Source organism: Leptonychotes weddellii, chromosome 6 (assembly GCF_054177405.1).
Source record: "Leptonychotes weddellii isolate Sample4059 chromosome 6, ASM5417740v2, whole genome shotgun sequence".
In the NCBI taxonomy this organism is placed as follows: domain Eukaryota; kingdom Metazoa; phylum Chordata; class Mammalia; order Carnivora; family Phocidae; genus Leptonychotes; species Leptonychotes weddellii.
The window spans coordinates 51,486,169-51,508,337 of NC_138374.1; the positions used below are offsets into that span (position 1 = coordinate 51,486,169).

At 39.1% G+C, this 22,169-nt stretch overlaps 1 protein-coding gene across 1 annotated transcript in view; it reads right to left on the bottom strand.

The window, feature by feature from the left end:
• Nucleotides 1–357: 357 nt before the first annotated feature.
• KIFBP (kinesin family binding protein) overlaps nucleotides 358–22,169 on the bottom strand; it is a 40,513-nt gene continuing 18,701 nt past the window's right edge. The window contains exons 3-7 of the mRNA XM_031021972.2: nucleotides 14,903–14,982; nucleotides 14,402–14,585; nucleotides 11,645–11,732; nucleotides 6,360–6,475; nucleotides 358–1,800 (exon numbers count right to left, since the gene is read on the bottom strand). Coding sequence (XP_030877832.1) covers nucleotides 925–1,800; nucleotides 6,360–6,475; nucleotides 11,645–11,732; nucleotides 14,402–14,585; nucleotides 14,903–14,982 — 1,344 coding nt within the window. The 3' untranslated portion in view covers nucleotides 358–924. The remainder of the gene's footprint in view (nucleotides 1,801–6,359; nucleotides 6,476–11,644; nucleotides 11,733–14,401; nucleotides 14,586–14,902; nucleotides 14,983–22,169) is intronic.

A 22,169-nucleotide genomic window follows, 5' to 3' on the forward strand; every position in this document is an offset into this window, starting at 1 on the left:
CATACAGAGCTATTCTCTGTATCAAATCTCACAAATGATCTTGATTTTGTGCTTCATAGGGACTCCATTTCAATTCTTCATTTCTTGAAATGACTAACATATATCAACAATGTTATTTTGAAGTACATGTCCTTTTTCAACAGTGCTTGAAGGTTTATAGATATACCAAAATGCTCTTATAAGAAACTCAGCCAATAAGATTTTTCTGGCACAGAAACTATCTCAAATACTTCTTCAGTGAATGAGGTTTTAATGTTTTCTAACTGCGCGATGGTGCCAAAGAAAAATTCTCCTCTGGCTTCAAGTAGAGCAATACCTTCGAAGTGTCAAAAATGAAACTGATTCTTACAAGAAAACAAAAGAGTAAATGGAACCTTTTATTAGTGAAACAAGTCAATTTATTTCCAACAAGGCCTTTTCCTCTATAAATGAGACAAACTACTTTACAGTACTTTACAACAACATAGCTTAGTTTTTTGATGTTTTCAGAAAAGGAGCCATTTCTCTGGGAAATAGGAAAGTAAATATTTTGGGAAGAATAACTACAGGAAGTTACTTTTCAATTAACAGGCTTGACTACCAGGTATGTAACTCCAGAATCGTTCCTCTTAACAAATCTATCAAGTACTAGCCAACAAAGAACCTACCTTTAGAAACTGAGGCAGGAAAGGTTTCTACTTAAATAGGAAACAAGCAATCTAACATACCAATCACGTCACCTTAACAAGGCAATTTACATAATTAGGTATAAATTATCTTTATGTTGATTAAGGTCCTAGCAAAGACAATTGGTCTGTTATGTCAAGTTCAAACTGCACTCATCTGGCTAGAAAGGTAATCATCACAATGGAATGGGGCTTGTTTGACTAAGGGGAAAAACTCTCTTCAATATTGCACATTTTCTTTCATTAAAAACAAGGATTATTAAGTCAAGGCCATCTTGGTTCTGAATCTCTCCATTTTTGTTGGAAGAAGACTCACCATCTCTTTACTAAGTTCTAACTCAACTTCTATTTCCTGGGCAGCCTCAGGGTGCTTTTCACAGTAATCAACAATAAATTTGTAATGTTCCAATGATGTTGCCAAATTTTCTAGCTCTTTCTTGGGATCTGCAGTGATGATTTTGCCATAGAGACGGGCAACTCGAAATTTAGCTAACATGGCAGGGCGAAGAACATCTTCCCCTATATGCTCAGGAAAGACTTTATTTGGGTCTCTCAGGGAGTCTAAGAAGAGCTGGTAGTATTTCAGTGCTGACTTATTGAGATTATTTATTTTTTTTACAATGTGTGAATCGGGGTCCCTCAGCTTGTCAGCAATGGCAACCTTCAAATCCATCATATCATAGTACGCATGTGCAATCTCAAACTGAATCTGCCTGTTGACTAACAGGTAATACTGTGGATTCAGGTCCACAATGAGGGGCTCTAGCATGGCTATTCTCCGTTTATGCATCTTGCACCGTCTCTCCATATCGGTTTCAAAGAAGGCAAGTACCTTAAACAGAGCACTGTGGTCTTGGACCACTTCGATATGGTCAGTGACATAACCATCAATCTGAAAGAACTCTTTTGCCTCAAAGACATAGTGTTGACCCAGTAAGAACAGTTCTCTGGCTTCTTCAAAATCTAAAGGTCTCAGATAGCTCACTTTCTCTTCCACCGCAGAGATGACGTCACACAGCTCACCAGCTCCAAACTGTACAGCTTTCTTCCTCATCCTTTCTTCCTCATCTAATTCTTTTTTCCTTAAAGCTCTAAGTTCAGATTGTTTATCAAGATCAAGCTCTCCTATGTTGTCCTGAAAGAAAAAATACATTATGGTGAGATAGGACACTGATCTGCTGTTGAATAATATTATGGCAAACTTAAGAGGAAAGAAAAGAATGCCCTCTTTCTCAGCTGGGTTTATGGAGGTGCTATAATCTTACACATCTTTTAAGACTTCTTTCTTCTAAAATTGTATTTCAATTGTATTAAAAATGTAAGAAATAGGGGCACCTGGGTGGCTCAGATGGTCAAGTGTCTGCCTTCAGCTTGGGTCATGATCTCAGGGTCCTGGGATCGAGCCCCACATCGGGCTCCCTGCTCAGTGGGAAGCCTGCTTCTCCCTCTCCCTCTACTGCTCCCCCTGTTTACTCTCTCACTCTCTCTGTCAAATAAATAAATAAATAAAATCTTTAAAAAAAAATGTAAGAAATAGGAAAAGGTATAAATCAAATAAGCTGCTTACATACGACTTTCCTCTCTGGGGAACTAAAACTCATTTATAGTTTCTCCTTCAGGTAAGATAAATGCATATGAAAGAACTTTAGAGACTGTGAAACATTATATACGTGTAATAAATTATTAGTATTTTAATATTAGAGTAAGACTGTAATCTACATCCTAAAAATATTGCACTGAGATGCCATTAAGATTAATGATACGATGTTTATGCTAGAAGTTATTTAGTGAAATACAGAGAAATGTCCAGGTCTCAAAGACACTAAAGTGAAGACACAGTTAAATCTACCATCAAAGTTATCTCCTCCTACCCCTCAGGTCAAAAAAAAAAAGGTAAAATGGTTTAAAAAATAGACTGAGTGGGGCACCTGTGTGGCTCAGTCGGTTAAGCGTCCGCCTTCAGCTCAGGTCATGATCCCAGGGTCCTGGGATTGAGCCCCGAATCAGGCTCCTTGCTCAGCGCGGAGCCTGCTTCTCCCTCTCCCTCTGCCTGCCATTCTTCCTGCTTGTGCACGCACTCTCTCTCTCTCATTCTCTGACAAATAAATAAATAAAATCTTAAAAAAAAAAAAAAGACTAAGCTGAGGGTGCACTGGTGGTTCAGTCAGTTAAGTGTCCTACTCTTGGTTTCAGCTGAGGTCATGATCTCATAGGTCCTGGGATCAAGCCCCAAGGCAGGCTCCTCGATCAGCACAGAGTCTGCTTGAGATTCTCTCTCTCCGTCTCATTCTGCCCCTCCTCCCACTCATACCCCTACTCTCTCTCTAAAATAAATAATCTTAAAAAACAAAAAACAAAAAAACTAAGCTCATCTTTCTCTTCCTGGCCAATAAAACTGAACATCAGATCCCTCTATGCTCCACCCCTAAGCCTTTTCTTCCTGTCACTCAACATGGTCTCTTGATCTGCACTGTTCAAAACAGTAGCCACGGGCCACATGTGGATGACTCCTGGGTACTGGAAATGCAGCAAATTCAAACTGAGACGTGGGCTGTATTTACAACATATATATCCAATTTTTAAGACTTAATTCAAAAATAATTTTAAATCTCTTTAATATTGATGACCTACAGAAATGACAATTTTTTAAATATAATCTGGGTTTAAAAAGTATAAAGTTAATTCACCCTTTTTCCTTTTCTAATGTGGCCATTAGAAAATTGAAAATTACAGGGGCGCCTGGGTGGCTCAGTCAGTTAAGCGTCTGCCTTCGGCTCAGGTTGTGATCCCACGGTCCTGGGACCGAGTTCCCCATTGGGCTCTCTGCTCAGAAGGGTCCTGCTTCTCCCTCTGCCTGCCATTCCCCCGCTTGTACTCTCTCTCTCCCTGTCAAATAAATAAATAAAATCTTAAAAAAAAAAAAAGAAAGAAAGAAAACTGAAAATTACATACATGGTTGGTGTTCTATTTCTCTTGGACAGCACTGCCCTACGGATGACTCTGTTCATACCCACGTCTGCCACTGTCATCCATGGGAGGGTGACTCACAAACAGAGCTACAGCCCATACCTCTTCTCAAGCTCCAGACCCACAGCTACAGCTCCCTGTATGACCTCTCCTCTAAGAACACTCAAAGGCTCATCTGCAGGACGTCCACAATGGAACTCCTATTCTTCTTCAGCTGTTTCCTATTCTAGTGCTGTTTGAGTGAAGAAGCCTCCATCAGTCTGGATAGCCAACAACCTAGGAATGAATCATCCTTGAGATGTCCCTCTCCTCTCCCCTTTACCCTGCACTTTCAATCTATCACCAAGTCCTTTACATTTTGTTTCCCAAATACCTCTGGAATCCATTCTTTCCTCTTTATCTCTTCTGCCACCATCCTAGACCAAGCTCCCTTCACATTCCACCTGGACGGCTCCAGTGGTCTTCTAACTAATCTCCCTCCTCTACTGTTGCTTCCCCTCAATTCATTCTCCACTCTGCCACCTAAGCGATTGTTCCAAAACCCTTCAAGCCTTCCACTCCTCGAAGGTCCTGCTGGTTCCAGCCCCTTTCGAACTCTATCTTACATCACGTGCTCTCCTACTCTGCTCCAGCCTCACAGGCCTTTGTCCCATCCCACCTAAGACACCATGCTCCCTGTGCCCCAGAACATGCTGCCTCAGCTTGCTGGAATGCTGAGCCTTCTTTTCTCCGGTCCAGCTAATTCCTACTCATTCCCAGAGCATCCTTCACATGTTACTTCCTCCTATATGTCCTCCAGCATGTGTCTCTCCTTTGTGGAACAAAGTTGCATTTTTTTTTTTTAAAGATTTTATTTTTTTATTTGACAGAGAGAGAGAGACAGCAAGAGAGGGAACACAAGCATGGGGAGTGGGAGAGGGAGAAGCAGGCTTCCTGCGGAGCAGGAAGCCTGATGCGGGGCTCGATCCCAGGACCCTGGGATCATGACCTGAGCTGAAGGCAGACACTTAACGACTGAGCCACCCAGGTGCCCCCAAAGTTGCACTTTTAGGACAACGACTAGCATAGAGGTAGCATAAATTGTGTAGGTCTTAAGCTTGAATTGAAGAAGGCTTTTCAGGTAAACAGATAATCAAAGGATGAAGTTAAAATAACAAAGTCAGATTAAGGAAAATCTGAGTAATTTAAGAGCAGGCAACTATTTTAATTAGTTTCAAGTAATCAGGTGATACGTTCTGGTGCCCAGTCTGGAAAACATCAACTAAGTGAAGGGTATGAGTTAAATGATGGTGTATTTTGCTTGGCACAATTACTTCAAATGCAAGCCCTAAGTCTCCAAAATCTTATTTACTTACTTGCTTCCTGGCTGCTTGCTTATTTAGATGCTTTCCTGGCTGCTTTCTGAGCAGAAGAAAGCTGACAGCTTTTCCTGGATCCAGCTTCTCTAGACATAAAACTTCCTAGTTCTCCCTACTTCCTTTCTTTCCCAAATATACCTCACCTTTACCCTCTACCTCTAAAATGCTCTCATCCTTGCACGATGTATGCTTCTGGGGTTTTGTGGTTTGTTTGATTTTCTTTCATTTCGTAGTTTCATGGGTTCTATATTATCACTAGTAAAAATTATTGTATTTTAATGCATGTATGCAAAAAAAAAAAAGAAGCATAACTCCTCCAGGAAAGTTTTCTACGTATCTATGTTTAGTATACTGCATCCAAAGGATTTACTTTCCTCCTTAGTGGTTAGAAGCTAGGATTCAGTATGAATTAGTAATGATGACGATGACCATGAACATTTACTGAGGACTTAGTATGTCTAGGGTACTTTTCTGAGCCCTTTGCATATATATTAATTTAACTCTGATAACAACATTATTAGGTAAGTACTGTTATCATCTCCATCTCCTTTGTGAGAAAATTGAGACAAAGAGAGATTAAGTAAATTGCCACAAACATACCACTATAAAGTGGCAGGGCTATTTCCAGATATATATTTTTATAAAATAAATATAAATATATATACCATATAAAGTATATAAAGGTTAGGGGCGCCTGGGTGGCTCAGTCGTTAAGCGTCTGCCTTCAGCTCAGGTCATGATCCCAGGGTCCTGGGATAGAGCCCCGCATCAGGCTCCCTGCTCCGCAGGAAGCCTGCTTCTCCCTCTCCCACTCCCCCTGCTTGTGTTCCCTCTCTCGCTGTGTCTCTCTTTGTCAAATAATAAATAAAATCTTAAAAAAAAAAAAAGTATATAAAGGTTAGATTGCTTATAGTCTAAGAAGAGGTGAAGGAAAAAAGATGAGAATATGAATAGAGATAATACAAGCAAAATCTAAGTGATTTAGGGCAGGCAAGGAATGTTTTATGGAGTTTAAAGAAGGGAAATGATACCTGTAGGCTATGAAAAATTACACACTGAACAATTAATACACTGAGAACCTACCATGTCTGAGATAATGATATACCGTGAATATGACACAGCTCCCACCTCTCAAGGAATTTATATTCTACCCAAAGGAAAGTCTTCAAGGAAGAAGTGGTATTTGAGATAGACCTTAAATAGATAAGACTCTAAAAGGTAGAGATGGGAGAGCAAGAACTATTTGACAGCATTCTGCATGCTTTGCATAATAAATATGCAGTGAGCCCAATGAGCATAATTCCCATTTTAAGCTTTTACTTCCATCCTGCTTATTTAAGAAAGAAAAGGTACCTTTTGACTACATTACCTGCATGGAAAGCTGGGCGTTCTGCAGGAGAGTCAAACAATACTTGATCCAGCATCTTGCTATTTCTCCTTTTCTTTGATGATAAAGCTCTGGCACATCTCCCTCAGCTTCAGTAGCTAAAATCACACAACGTTATTTACCTAAGTTAATGGTCACAATCGCAATTTTCATTGTGTATTACATTCTTTTTATAGCACTTTCCCCTGAATTTAAGAGTAACAGATTCTCACTGAAGCAGTGGGGGGAAAACCGACCCAAAATTCCTACCACCCAGAGGCACTCACTGCTATTATTTTTGTAGATTTCTTTCTAGTTTTTTCTTCTGTGTTATCTGTTGGTAAAAACTAAGGTCACAATGTATATTCAATTTTGAATATAGATTTTTCTTTATATATCATACCACTAACACGTCACTCATATCATTATCAACTCTAACATTTTTAAGTACAGCATTGTATACAATTAAATAGATGTTCCCTACTTTATAACTATTCTTCTAATATAACCATTCTTCTAATTCTGTTGTTTTTACTTCTTCTATAAGAAACAAATCTAAACAAAGGTCATGATCTCGAGGTTGTGGGATCGAGCCTGACATCAGGCTCTGTGCTCAGTGCGGAGTCTGCTTCAGATTCTCTCTACCTCTCCCTCTCATTCTCTATTCTCTCTCTCTCAAATAAATAAAATCTAAAAAAAAAAAAGATTCTCTCCCTCCCTCTGCCCCTCCCCTAAGTTTGTGCACGCACACATGGTCTCTCAAAAAAAGAAGAGAAATAGTGTCAAACAAGGTGAAAGTTAGCATAATTATTAATCAATTTGTCAAAAATTCCAATTTAGTGAAATTCAAATTGAAATAGAGTTCTCATGAATTAAAAGGTTGTCCTGAGTGCAAAGCTTCCCCCAAATTAATATTCAGAATGATGAATATGGTTTAATGAACAGCCAATTATTTCATTTTGTAATGCAAGTCCCATGTCCAGTTTTACCAAAATATTTAAGTTACATCTGTGGAGGGCATTCCTTTTTTTTTTTTTAATTTTATTTATTTATTTGACAGAGAGACACAGTGAGAAAGGGAACACAAGCAGGGCGAGTGGGAGAGGGAGAAACAGGCTCCCTGCTGAGCAGGTATCCCGATGCGGGACTCGATCCCAGGACCCTGGGATCATGACCTGAGTCGAAGGCAGACGCTTAACCGACTGAGCCACCCAGGCATCCCGAGGGCATTCCTTTTTAAAAGAAAAAATTTATTTTAAGATTTTTCATGATTTGGGGCGCCTGGGTGGCTCAGTCTGTTAAGCATCCAATTCTTGATCTCAGCTCAGGTCTTGATCTCCGGGTCGTGAGTTCAAGCCCCACACTGGTCTCCACGCTGGGCATGGAGAGTACTTAAAAAATAAATAAAATGACAATGTAAATAAATAAATAAATTTCATCATTTAAATTATTTTGGTTTTCACTATTTAAAAAAAATCCTGGGGCGCCTGGGTCGCTCAGTCGTTAAGCATCTGTCTTCAGCTCAGGTCATGATCCCAGAGTCCTGGGATCGAGCCCCGCATCGGGATCCCTGCTCAGCAAGGAGCCTGTTTCTCCCTCTCCCACTCCCCCTGCTTGTGTTCCCTCTCTCGCTGTGTCTCTCTCTGTCAAATAAATAAATAAAATCTTTAAAAAAAAATCCTTTGTAACATGAAATAACATTTTCCATCACCATATTAGATTTAATGCAGTACCGCATTAAACTTTCCTCTGTAGTCTACCTTTTTCCATCAACATGGGTGTGCCACCAACACCAAGTACAACAGTCACAGTGCCCAGCTCTACAGAGAGAGAGTCAAGTCGCTAGCCTCCCAAGCAACACGGAAGCATGGCACTGGTGGGTTGGACTGTCTCCTTTAGATGAATATTTATTTCAGCAGAAAAAGTGGGTTTGTTATTTAAGATTTATTTATTTATTTGAGAGAGACAGAGAGCAGAGGGAGGGAAAGAGAGGAGAGAGGGGGAGAATCTCAAGCAAACTCCCTGCTGAGCGGGGGGCCCAACATGGGGCTCGATCCCACAACCCTGAGATCATGACGTCAGGCAAAATCAAGAGGCAAACGTTTAACCAACTAAGCCACCCAGGCGCCCCAAAAAAGTGGTTTTTATCTCTAACAGTAAAACTAAGGAACAACATACAGTCGATTCTCATTATCCGTGGTAGTTATGGTCTATAAAGTCACTGTGAACACAGAATTATTAGCAAATGCTGAAACACCACTCCTCGGGAAAATACAGGGTTAGATTCCCATGGGCTTCTGGTCCTATTTTCACCAACTGATCAATATGTGTAACTTTATTTCATGTGTATTTCTGTTTAGCGACCCCTTATTTAGTATATATTGTTGGCTTATTAACACTGAGCTCAGGACCAACAGCACTCTAACTTGTGCCTGAATGGGGCTTATCTAACACTGCAGTTTCTCCATAAGGCAGTCACAGCCTTCATGTGTTTATAAACACCGGACAGCACCTCAGCACTACGTGGGGGCCATTTTAACGACTGAACCACCCAGGCGCCCCTACATGGGGGCCATTTTAAACAATGAAATTACAAAAAAAACCCACAACAATATGAAGAATGGGTACTGAATAAACCACAGAAAGGACACTTATTTACTATATGAGACTGAAACAAGAAGGTGAGCGTTGCCTTGTTCAACATCAGCTGGGAACGTGCAACCTCAGATGACTCAACTTCTTTGTTTTTCTGCACAAATGACCACAGAAGTACCTCGAGTACTGAGTTTGGGGTTACAAGTAAATTGTAGCAAGAGGTGAATCCGCAAATACGTAATCCACAAATAATGAGGACTGACTGTACTCTGGAACTTGTACTTAGATATGAAGTCCTTTTTCTTTCTTTCAGAAATAGCTTGTGGATCTGGGTACTTGACTTCCTTAAGGTTTGGAAGCAAAAGTTATTGGGTTGATAACTTAGTAAAATGTGCTCAGGGGCCCTATGTAGATATGTTACTGATTTTATAATAGTAAAAAGTACCAATCTTTTTTTAAAATTGAGATACAACCGATATATGACATTATAGTTGACCTGAACTACACAGGTTTGAACAGCACAGGTCCACTTATACATGAATTTTTTTACAGTATAGCACTGTAAATGTACTTTCTCTTCCTTATGATTTTCCCATTTTCTTTTATCTGGCTTATTTCACTGTAAGAATAGAGTATTAATACATATAACATACAAAATACGTGTTGTTTATTATTGGTAAGGCATCTGGTCCACAGTAAGCTCTTAGTAATTAAGTTTTGGGGAGTCAAAATTTATACATGGATTTTTTTTGACAGAGAGAGAGAGACAGTGAGAGAGGGAACACAAACAGGGGGAGTGGGAGAGGGAGAAGCAGGCTTCCTGCTGAGCAGAGAGCCCAGTGTGGGACTTGATCGCAGGACCCTGGGATCATGACCTGAGTCGAAGGCAGACGCTTAACTGAGCCACCCAGGCGCCCCTACACATGGATTTTTAACTACACAGGGGATAGGCACCCCTAACCCCCCCATTATTCAAGGATCAACTATATATTAGTTTCATACGCACAACATAATGATTTGATGTTTGTATATATTACAAAATGATCATCACAGTAAGTCTAGTTAATATTTATGACCATACACAGTTCAATTTTTCTTGCATTGAGACTTTTTTTTTTTTAAAGATTTTTTATTTATTTGACAGAGAGAGACACAGCGAGAGAGGGAACACAAGCAGGGGGAGTGGGAGAGGGAGAAGCAGGCTTCCTGCGGAGCAGGGATCCCGATGCGGGGCTCGATCCCAGGACCCTGGGACCATGACCTGAGCCGAAGGCAGACGCTTAACGACTGAGCCACCCCAGGCGCCCCTGCATTGAGACTTTAAAGATATACCCTCTTAGCAAATTTCAATATGCAATACAGTATTAACTATAATCACCACGCTGTACATTACATTCCCAACTTAATTATAACTGGAAGCTTATATCTTCTGCTAAAAAAGATTTTTCTTTTTCTCTTTTTTTTCTGAATAATAATCCACTGTACATATACACCGTATTTTCTTTATCCACTCATCCATCAACGGACATTTAAGTTGTTTTCATATCTTGGTAACTGTGTAAATAATACTGCAGTAAACATGGGGGTACATATATTTTTTCAAATTAGTGTTTTCTTTTTCTCTGGGTAAATACCCAGAAGTGGAATTACGGAACTGTATGTTATTTCTATTTTTAATTTTTTGAGGAACCTCCATACTGTTTTCCACAGTGGCTACACCAATTTACATTCTCACTAACAGTGCACAAGGGTTCCCTTTTCTTCACATCCTCAACAACACCTGTTATTTCTTGTCTTTTTCATAAAAGCCATTCTTACAAGTATGAGATGATATCTCACTGTGGTTTTGATTTTCTCAAATATACGTGTTAACTGTGATTTTTAAAACTAAATAAAATACTATAATTAAAAACTAGACATTTGGACACATCACTTACGCAGGATGCCAACCAAAAATGTGTCATCTGATTCTTAGCTTAAGGAAACATCAAACACCAACTTATGGAAATCTAATGTAATAACTGGCTTATATTTTTCAAAAATGTCTGTGAATAAAAGAGAAAGAATGGCTGGGAAACTGTTCCAGAGCAAAGGACAGTAAAGAGATGTGACAATTAAATGCAGTACGAAGGGCACCTGGGTGGCTCAGCCGTTAAGCGTCTGCCTTCGGCTCAGGTCATGATCACACGGTCCTAGGGTAAGCCCCACATCGGGCTCCCTGCTCAGAGGAAAGCCTGCTTCTCCCTCTCCCACTCCCCCTGCTTGTGTTCCCTCTCTCGCTGTCTCTCTATCAAATAAATAAATAAAAATCTTTAAAAAAAAAAAATAAATGCAGTACAAAATCATGAATTGGATACTCTAGTACTAGAAAGGACATTACGGGGATAATTAATGAAAAGGAAATATGCATTATAGATAAGGGATTTGTATCAATGTTATATTTCCTGTTCTATGATTATGTAAGAAAATATTCACTAAAGTATCAAAAGGGTAAAGGAGGCTAATGAATGCAATCTTCTCTCAAATGCTTCTGAACAATAAAATGTGATTGCAAATGAGGCAATTATTAAAAACTGGTGACTTGAGAAAGGCTACGGTAGTTCTTTGTTCTGTTCTTGAATTTTCTAAAATTTAAAATGATTTCAAAATGTTTTTTAAAAGCTGTGTAATAAAACATGCATATATGAACTTACTACTGTCTTCTGTTGTTGAGATCTTTCCAGTTTGACCAAAAATGACATTAGCAGCAGATAAACAGTGCCTGGCCTCCATAAAACATAGCTGTTGAGGAAATAAACAAGACTAAGTGCAATTATCACCCAGCCTTATTTGTAATTAACACTTACATAAAGTCTTCTAATATGAGAAAAGCTTTATAGCTTTAGGTATATAGTATTAGGTAAGGAGACCTAAGGAGACCCTGTGTGGTTGCTGAACATTAAGAAGGTATATGACATGTATTCTCTGGTTAAAAAGCCACCTCAAATATTAAAATAACAATGCCCTCAAACTCGTAATAATAATCCAAACTGGCTGAGAGACAACTGCTGACTGAACTCAAAGTTAGCTCTCTTCCAGTTATCAATAAGTATAATTCAAGAATGCCTATCATCCTAGACTGAGAGTGCTTCAGACAGTCCTTTAGGTTCAATCCACATAGCCAAAATGCCATGTGTGATAAATGTGTCCCTTGTCAGAGGACTTGGAGATTTAATTTCCTGAGGTTTAGAGATCTCTCTATATATCCTACTTCAAAGGCAAAAAAGGGTAAATATGGATAGGAAGAGATTCCTGTCTCCTAGAATTTGGGGAATTTACATATAATGAATGTGGATTCCCACCGAGTTTTGAAGTTAACAGATCTCCACAGATGAACTTTCTGCAATTGCTTTACCAACACACTTGAAGACTTCCTAATTCAAATTTGGGCATGGTAAAGTTCTCACCCACTTGGAGAAGATCTCTTTGTTAATATAAACATTTTGCATTTATCATGTAAGTCACAGGACCAACCCAGCAGAAATACAAAGTTAAAGTCCAACTTTTAGTTGGAAGCCACCCTCATCAATTAAATGTCTAGTTCGTATTAATAATACCTCATTTTGTTGAAAAGATTTTTCATGGTTGGCTATGACTTTAAAATCTCGGCATTAAACGTACCTCTCCATGATAGCAAATTCAGAAGCCACCTTGAGAACAGCTGGGTACTGTGTACAGTATTAGCCCAGCAACATAATCTATAGATCAGAATGTTGGTATACACCTCCGAAGCCCAAAGAAAGTTACAGTTTACACGAAGAAGCTTTAACTGTCCCTCTACTATCCCTTACCCATCTTTATCACTTCAGCTTTGGTCAGACTGGTTCCCTGCAAGCAGTCACTGCTACGACAGCAAGTGCCTTGTGCCCTCTAGGTGGCTGGTAAATGTGGGACTTTAGCACTTGCCAGGTGGGGACACATCAAATAGCAAAACCTCATCACTGGAACCGGATGAAGATGAGAATGATATAAATGACAACTGCATTGTTTTAAAGAAAATGGTTCAAATCTCTATTTACAATATAACTCAGCTAGTTGTAACAAAAACTTATAAAACATTTTGGTTTAAAAAAAAAAAAAGCACAGGGTGGGGGAGGTACTCGTGAAAATTACTGCATGCTCCACATAAGCAATGCTTAACAACTTTAAATTTTTTCTTACACTTTGAATTAATATCTAGATATCTTAGTACTATTAATATTGGTGGAGTTTAAGGTGTTAATTAAAATCACAGTGAATACGTGGCTTTAAAGTTGCTAAACAAAACAAGTAAGGGGCCTCTGGAAGCTATAAAAGAAGGCGCCACAAGCAGAGGCACCGATAACACTTCTGATGATGAGCACGATGAAATGGATTCATGACAGTTAGGTTTAACTGAATGCTCCAACAGACGCAACAGCGTTACTTACACGCTTGATCTTAGACCAAAGTCCTAGAAGCGATGCTGCAGTCACCACAGCCCTTTCTCGCCTGCTAATAGCTTTTCTGAATGAAATTCGGTGGGACAATACTTTAAACATAGGGCGCATTTACAGAACCAGCACTAACAAAAAGCTTAGAAAGGACAAAGGCCCAGTAAGGATATGGCAGCAGGTAACCAGAGAGATTTAAAGAAGGAACTCTGATAAGCAAAGAATTACCGATATTTCAGAGTGAATCAGAAATACAAGTAAAAGTAATTTCTATTGTTGAATATCTTACTGAGGATTAATCGAAAATCTGGCTGGGAAAGGTGGCTGAAAAGCGTTTCAGCATTAAAACTCTTAGGGAAGAAAGGAATAAATAGTCCAATTGAAAATATACCAACATGATTCTGAATAATTGTGATAAACAACTGAGAAGCTCAAGTTTGTTCTGTATAATCCTCCAGAAGAAGTGTATCATAAAGAGCGACAACTCTGGAACTGAGCAGAGACATTTCCAACAGAGAAAAATTACTATGGAGGAGTTAATTCTAAAGAATAACTGAAATGGATCACATGCTTTTATCAAAGCCCACATTTAACAGTCAACTTCCTCGGACAAATCCTCATAGTTACCAGATTACCACGGTATAAAGATAAAGCTGTATCTATAAGATAAACTCTGCAATTTAAGGTAACATCTCACTAGAATGAATTGATACTGTTCTGTATCAAAAAAGATGGTCTTAGGTAACTAACATGTAATTTTAGGGCTAGCAGCATGTAAGACAAAGGCAAAATTCAGCATCTTACGATTCAAAAGGATTAATGCAACAAAAAGCTACAAAAGTCTAATATACTGGCAAACTGGGCTGCATTTTTCTGTCCAGTTTACAGCGTAAAATACAAGCTACCTGTTTTTAAAAGATGACATTTTCAAGGTACTCCTGGTTCTATTTTTACACACACTAGCAGTAACTTTGTTAGACAACTATTTGAGAAGCTTACCTTATTGATGTAAAATTGCGACAAGGTAGCAGCATTAATAGCCCACTCTATAGGATGGTAGGCGTTGTGTTCAAGCTGCCGTTTTAGGGTACTGTGACAATAATGAGCAGCCTTCTCAAACATTTCCATATGCTGGTAGACTTGAGCCAGGTAATAGAGGTTATGAGTATAAACCTTCTCAAATCTATGAAGAAAAAGTAAATATTTGTATAATGGTTTACAATTTATAAGGAACTTTCATATAGCTTGGTCGTCTCACCAACCCTTTGATTTGGGTATGGCTATTGCATCTATCTGACAGATAAGGAAAACAGAGGCTCAGATTTGAACAGGCTCACATATCTAGTAAGTGGCAAATGGACGTTTTAAAATCCATGTCAGAATCCACATTCTGTAACTTTAGGAGTGTCTCAAAAGAGAAAATACTGTGCTTTTTGGAACAATCATCTTATCTATACTATGTGGAATTACCTGTGAGAGCAGATTTCTGTACCTACTCACCTTTTTGATCTCTCTTGTTCAGTAAGTTTCTCTTCTTCAGGAAGAAAATGCTCAGTAGGATCAAGAGGAGGACTCCCAATCTACAATTAAAGAAAAACAAAACTCTAAAATTTTAAACTGTAAACACCAAGCGCCCTCCTCTGGAGAAACTGGAGAAATCAAATTTTTAAAGCCCAGTATATTTCATTTTTTACCAGTTCCTTTTCATGTTACCCAAGAAGTAATTTTCTTAACCATAAAATTTTAAAGAGTCAAACAAATAAAAGATGATTGCCTAGAAGCTCACAGTTGACAAAATTTTAACTGCTGTGGGAGGTGAACCTCAAATATACTAAAAAAAGATCTACCAATTTGCCTTTTTTCTCAAGGGAATGAGAAAAGTATATAGATTGCCCCCTTTTAATACAGAGGCAATAAAATCAGTGATTCTGTTGTGTGTTACCTTGGCCAAGTCACCCAATCTCTTGTGCTTCTGTTTTCTCATTGATAAAATTCCCTCATAAGATTGCTATGAGGATTCAATGAGTTAATACATGTAAGTCACTTATAATACCATCTTAAGCCCTCTGAAAGAGCACCACTACTGCCTCATCTACTTCTGTGAGGACAGACCTATCCACAAGACCAGCCTTGCTTTAAAGTGAATTCATTAAACTTCAAATACCAAAAATGCCTTCCATTTTTAAAAATGTGATCTTACATTCTGGATGTAAATGCTAAAAGTATCACAACTTGGGTTCCTAGAATTTACAGAAAGTAAAAATGACTAAGACAGGAAGCAAGGCCGAAAGCAAACACAATAGATAAGTAATTCTCCTAAGATCTCAATAATTTTGAGGGCTGTTTATATGCTTACTCTTTAAAAAAAATATATGCTTACTCTTTTTTGATGAAGGGAATTAATCAATGTATTATTTTCTATACATATTTCATTGTTACGGCTACCACATGTCATATATAACCCTAAATCAAACCACTCTCTTCTCTGAACTAAAACACAGGTATAACTCAGTACAAAAAGTCTGATATGTTTTATGTTTCTATATTAATACTAATGAAATATCATAAGTGTTTGGTATCTACACATTTTTTGAGGGCGGGGGAAGGACAGAGGGAGAGAAAGTGAGAATTTTAAGCAGACTTCATGTCAAGCACAGAGCCCAACGTGGGCTCAATCTCACAACCCTGAGATCATGATCTGAGCTGAAATCAAGAGTCAGATGCTAAACCGACTGAGGCACCCAGCTGGCCTGGATCTTCATCTTTTTTTTTTTTTTAAGATTTTATTTGTCAGAGAGCAAGAGAAAGAGTGCAAGGTGAGAGGCAGGCAGGGGAGAAGCAAGCTCTTCGCTGAGCAGGGAGTCTGATGCGGGACTCGATCCCAGGACCCCGTGATCATGACCCAAGCCAAAGGTAGACACTTAACCGACCGAGACACCCAGGCATCCCAGATCTTCACATTTTAAATGAACAATTTCATGTATAAGAGTGTGAGCCTAAAATCATGAAAAGAGGGTGTTCTATATGGATAGATGTTTCTGTGATCTGTCACACATAACTGACCACCTAGACCTGCACATACACAGGCAGGCTAATGTTTTTGAGATTCGTGCTATGTGAATAACCTTGGGAGCTTGGTTGTTTGAAATATATTATCTGGCCTCCAGCCCAGAACTGGCCCTTCTGTTCTGGATGCCAAGAGCTACAAATCTTGTCTCACATCCCCTCCTGCTCCAGGCTGGGCTGGACCCCTGGAATGGGATCCGAGAGAGGAGGCAGACAAACATACCCTAGGCTCCTTGAAAATATAAAAACATGATAACAGAAATGCAGCTCGCTCCACACGGCATGTAAGCAAACCATGTTTAACTCAAGCCCCATCATTTGCCCTATAAATATGGCCCTTATGGGGTCAGTTAGAAGTCTCACCTAGGGGGAGGATGCTCCACCCAGGCCTCTCCATTGGGACTCCAGCCTGGCTGTTTCCACGGGGCTTCCCCAGCTAACGAGATTGGATGTTGTAAGTACTCAATGTGATGTAATTTTGCCTTATTCTCATTTATTGCCTACTATTACCTTCATCTATGTATAGATTCCTTTCCTCTTCTGTTTCTATTAGGTTTCTACAGTAATAATAAAGCTTTCTTTCCTTTTCAAAACCTAAACACGGCTGTTGTGACTCTTTTGTTCAGAACAGAAAGTAACATCTCCATTTGGCTTTGTGGTGCTCTGCTCCTCTTCTTAGTACGTTAGGAGGAAAGTTAAAACACCAAGGTAGAAGCACCATGACTTTTAAAATGTACATTCTAAAATTTCTTGGTTGGGGGGGTGGGCAGGAGGGTGCCTGGGTGGCTCAGTAAGTTAAGCATCTGCCATCTGCCTTTGGCTCAGGTCATGATCTCAGGGTCCTGGGATCGAGCCCTGTGTTGGGCTCCCTGCTCAGAAGGGAGTGTGCTTCTCCCTCTCCCTCTGCCCCACCCCACCCCCTGCTTGTGTTTTCTCTTCCTATCTCAAATAAATAAATAAAATCTTAAAAAGAAAATCCTTGGGGATATAATTAACATGCTGATTTGCTCCAATCTTTATCCTCCAGGGGTAGCTTGTTATGGGTAGGGACCATATTTTATTCCTATTTGATTCCCTAGCATTTTGCACAGTATCTGGCACATAGTAAAAACAATACATGTCTAGTGAATTAAACTGACAAAGCAAATAGGAATGTTCCGTCTATGCCTTCTGCTCACAGCACATTCCTTTTACTTGTTATCCTTTTGGTATAGATATGGAAGTCCTCTACATACTACACAGTTCTTTTTTTTAATTTTTTTTATTTTACTTATTTATTTGTCAGAGAGAGAGAGAGCACAAGCAGGGGGAGTGGCAGGCAGAGGGAGAAGCAGACTCCTGCTGAGCAAGGAGCCTGCAGCGGGATCTGATCCCAGGACTCTGGGTTCATGACCTGAACCTAAGGCAGATGGTTAACCGACTGAGCCGCCCAGGCATTCCATTCTTTTTTTTTCCTATATTTTTTTATTTATTCATTTGAGACAGAGGGCACAAGCAAGGGGAGAGGCAGAGAGGCAGAGGGAGAGGGAGAAGCAGACTCCCCACTGAGCCGGGAGCCCGATGTGGGGCTCAAGCCTAGGACCCAGAGATCATGACCTGAGCCAAAGGCAGACGCTTAACCATCTGAGCCACCCAGGTGCCCCTACACTACGAGTTCTTAAAGAAGCAGCTCAAACTTGTATTTTAGACTAAGTCCAATTACTGAGACAATACAGTATAGTGGTTAAAAGTATGGGTTCTGGAATCAGGTTATGTGGGTCAGAATCCCAGCTTCACCACTTCTTAGTGTGTGGCCTTGGGCAAGTCACAATCTAGTGTGCTGCTTTTTCCTCATCTATATAATAGGAATAATAAAAGTATCTACCTTATAAGTTGTCATGAGGATTAAATGAGTTAAAACTGGTAAATCATTTATAATAGTGCCTGCAGGTACTATAAATAAGTGCTTAAATGTTTGTTAAATAAGTAAAATATCAACAGTGGGAATATAACAAACTAAAAAGCTTCTACAGAGTGAAGGAACCCAAACACAAAATGAAAAGGCAACCTACCAAATAGAAAATTTCTGCAATCACGTATTTGAGAAGGGGTTAATATTCAAAATATATAAAAAACTCATGCGACTCAATAGCAAAAAGACCCAACCAATCTGATTTAAAAATGGGCAGAGGATCTAAATAGACATTATTCAAAAAAAGACATACAGATGGCTAACAAATACATGAAAAGATGTTCAACATCACTAATCATCAGGGAAATGCAAATCAAAACTACAATGAGGTATTACTTCACACCTGTCAGAATGGCTATTATCAAAAAAGACAAGAAATAACAAGTGTTGGCAAAGTTAGAGAAAAGGGAACCCCTGTGCACTGTTGGTAGAGATGTAAATTAGGCAGCCTCTCTGGAAAACAGTATGGAGGTTTCTCAAAAAATTAAAAATAGAACTACCAGCAGAGTAGCGCAGCGGAAGCGTGCTGGGCCCATAAAAATAGAACTACCATACAATCCAGCAATTCCACTTCTGGGTATTTATCCAAAGGAAATGAAAACACGAAAAGATAAAAGCACCCCCATGTTCATTGTAGCATTATTTACAACAGCCAAGACCTGGAAACAACCTAAGTGTCCATCAGTGAATAAATGGAGAAAAAAGTGTGGTGTGTGTATACACACACACACACACACACACACACACACACACAGAGGAAATTATTTAGCCATAAAAAAAAGAAGGAAATCCTGCCATTTGTAAGATGGATGGACTTTAAGGACATCATGGTAAATGAAATAAGTCAGAGAAAGACAAATACCATACGATCTCACTTATATATGGAATCTTAAAAAGAAAAAAAAGAAAAGCAAAAACACACAAGAAAAAAGAATGCCTAGATGCAGAGAGCAGACTGGTTGTTTCCAGAGGTGGAGGTAGTAAAGAAAAGGGTGAAGGTGGTCAAGAGACAAAAACTTCCAGTTATAAAACAAATAAATCTTGGGGATGCACTGTACAGCATGATGCCTACAGTTAGTAATACTGTATTGTATATTTGAATTTTGCTAAAAGAACAGATCTTAAAAGTTCTCATCACAAGAAAAAGAACTGTAAATGTATGTGGTAACAGACGTTAACTAGACTTGTGATCATTTCACAATATATACAGATATTGAATCATTGTGTGGTACATCCTATACTAATATAATGTTATATGTCAACTATATCTCAGTTTAAAATAAAGATTGAACATAAATGAGCAAACAAATCAGCCAGAAAACACAAACTCAAGTAAATACATGTAAAAAGGCATGAAGTAGGGCGCCTGGGTGGCTCAGTTGGTTAAGCGACTGCTTTCGGCTCAGGTCATGATCCTGGAGTCCCGGGATCGAGTCCCGCATCGGGCTCCCTGCTCAGCAGGGAGTCTGCTCCCTCTGACCCTCCGCCCTCTCATGCTCTTTCTCATTCTCTCTGTCTCAAATAAATAAATAAAATCTTAAAAAAAAAAAAAAAAGGCATGAAGTAAACACTTTCAAAAGAAAAAATAAAAATGGAATATAAACACTTAAAAATCATCGAAGAAATTCAAGTTAAAACAAGATTATTTTGCCTACAATAACGGCACAGATTTTTTTTTTAAAGCTACATAAGGAAAAGTTCCGAAGGAGATGAGAACTTTCATATACTAGTGAAATAAGAGTACATTGCTAGTGTTTTGTGAAATGCTTTTAAATGGCCATTCTCCAAATACTGAACGGTACAACTTATATGTGGCATCTAAAAAAAAAAAAAAAAAAAGGTTAACTCCTAGAAATAGAATAGAATGCTGGGTGCCAGGGGCTGGGAGAGGGGGAAATGGGGGAGAAGCTGGGCAAAGGGCACAAACTTCCAGTTATAAGATGAGTAAGTTCTAAAGATCTAATAAACAACATAGTGACTATAGTTAACAATACTGTATTATATACTTGAAAGTTGCTAAGAAAGTAAATCTTAAATGTTCTCATCACCCCCCACCCGCCCCCAAAAAAGGTAATTATGTAAGGTGATGGAGATTTTTTTTTAAGATTTTATTTATTTATTTGAGAGAGAATGAGACAGAGAGAGCATGAGAGGGGGGAGGGTCAGAGGGAGAAGCAGAGTCCCTGCTGAGCAGGGAGCCCGATGCGGGACTCGATCCCAGGACTCCAGGATTATGACCTGAACCAAAGGCAGTCGCTTAACCAATTGAGCCACCCAGGTGCCCAGGTGATGGAGATATTAACTAATCCTAGTGTGGTAATCATTTGCAGTATATTCATATATCAGATTATCACACTGTACACCCTAAATTTATACAATGTTATATGTCAATTATATCAATAAAGGTAGGGGGTACCTGGCTGGCTCAGTAGGTAGAGCATGTGACTCTTGATTTTGGAGTTGTGAGTTCGAGCCCCACACTAGGTGTATAGATTACTTAAAAAATAAAATCTTAAAAAATAAAAAGCTGGGAAAAATTCAAATAAATAAGTTAAATATCCCTCTGTCTCTTTTTTTTTTTAACTTTTTAAGTAATCTCTACACCCACAGTGGGGCTCAAACTCATGACCCCAAGATCAAGAGTCACATGCTCCAGCAAATGAGTTAGCCAGGTGCCCCAATATTTGGTCTCTTAACCTCACACAAAACCTACGAATGAGTAACTCTTCATAACAATAAAATATATTTTCCTGGGCGCCTGGGTGGCTCAGTCGGTTAAGCGTCTGCCTTCGGCTCAGGTCATGATCCCAGGGTCCTGGGATCGAGTCCTGCATCGGGCTCCCTGCTCAGCGGGGAGTCTGCTTCTCCCTCTGCCTGCCGCTCCCCCTGCTTGTGCTCTCTCTCTGTGTCAAATAAATAAAATCTTTAAAAAATAAATAAATAAAATATATTTTCTTTATTACTTATTCTATATCTGAACAATTTTATGGAGAAAAAGAATCCCTTTATCTTAATACAATAATTATTCAACAATATTACCTTGAAAGGCAGCATGGTACAGTAGAAAGAACAAGAGTTTGGGGTCTGACAAACCAAATTTAAATCCTGACTCTGTCACATAGTGTATGTTGCCCTCACTGAATGACAAGCTCCCTACCTATAAAAGGGAATAACAGTACTTCCTTCATAAAACAACAAGAACAACAACAAAACAGTACCTCCTTCATAGAGTTGTTGTGAGAATAAAATACAGCCTGCTTAAGCACTCAATAAACATTAGTGTTTATTAGTTATAACTTTTATTTTTTTAAGATTTTATTTATTTGTCAGAGAGAGGGAGAGAAAGAGAGCACAAGCAGGGGGAGCAGCAGGCAGAGTAGGCAGAGGGAGAAGCAGACTCCCCGCTGAGCAAGGAGCCCGAGGGGGTATCAATCCCAGGACCCCGAGATCATGACTTGAGCTGAAGGCAGCCGCTCAACTGACTGAGCCACCCAGGCACGCCTACAACTTCTAAAACTAAAATGTTCATTTTTATCACTTATAACATCTAGTCCATCTTTACAGGGAAGATGAAAAAACGTGAGTAGAGTATAATCAAGGTGTACGCATGTATTGTATACATTTTCCATGTATTCATGATCCAGATGTTTATCATTTCAATGGTTATATCATATCCCCTTTTATTAGTGTACCATAGTTTACTTAACCATTCTGCAACTATTTGATACGTAGAGCATGTTTCTGGTCACT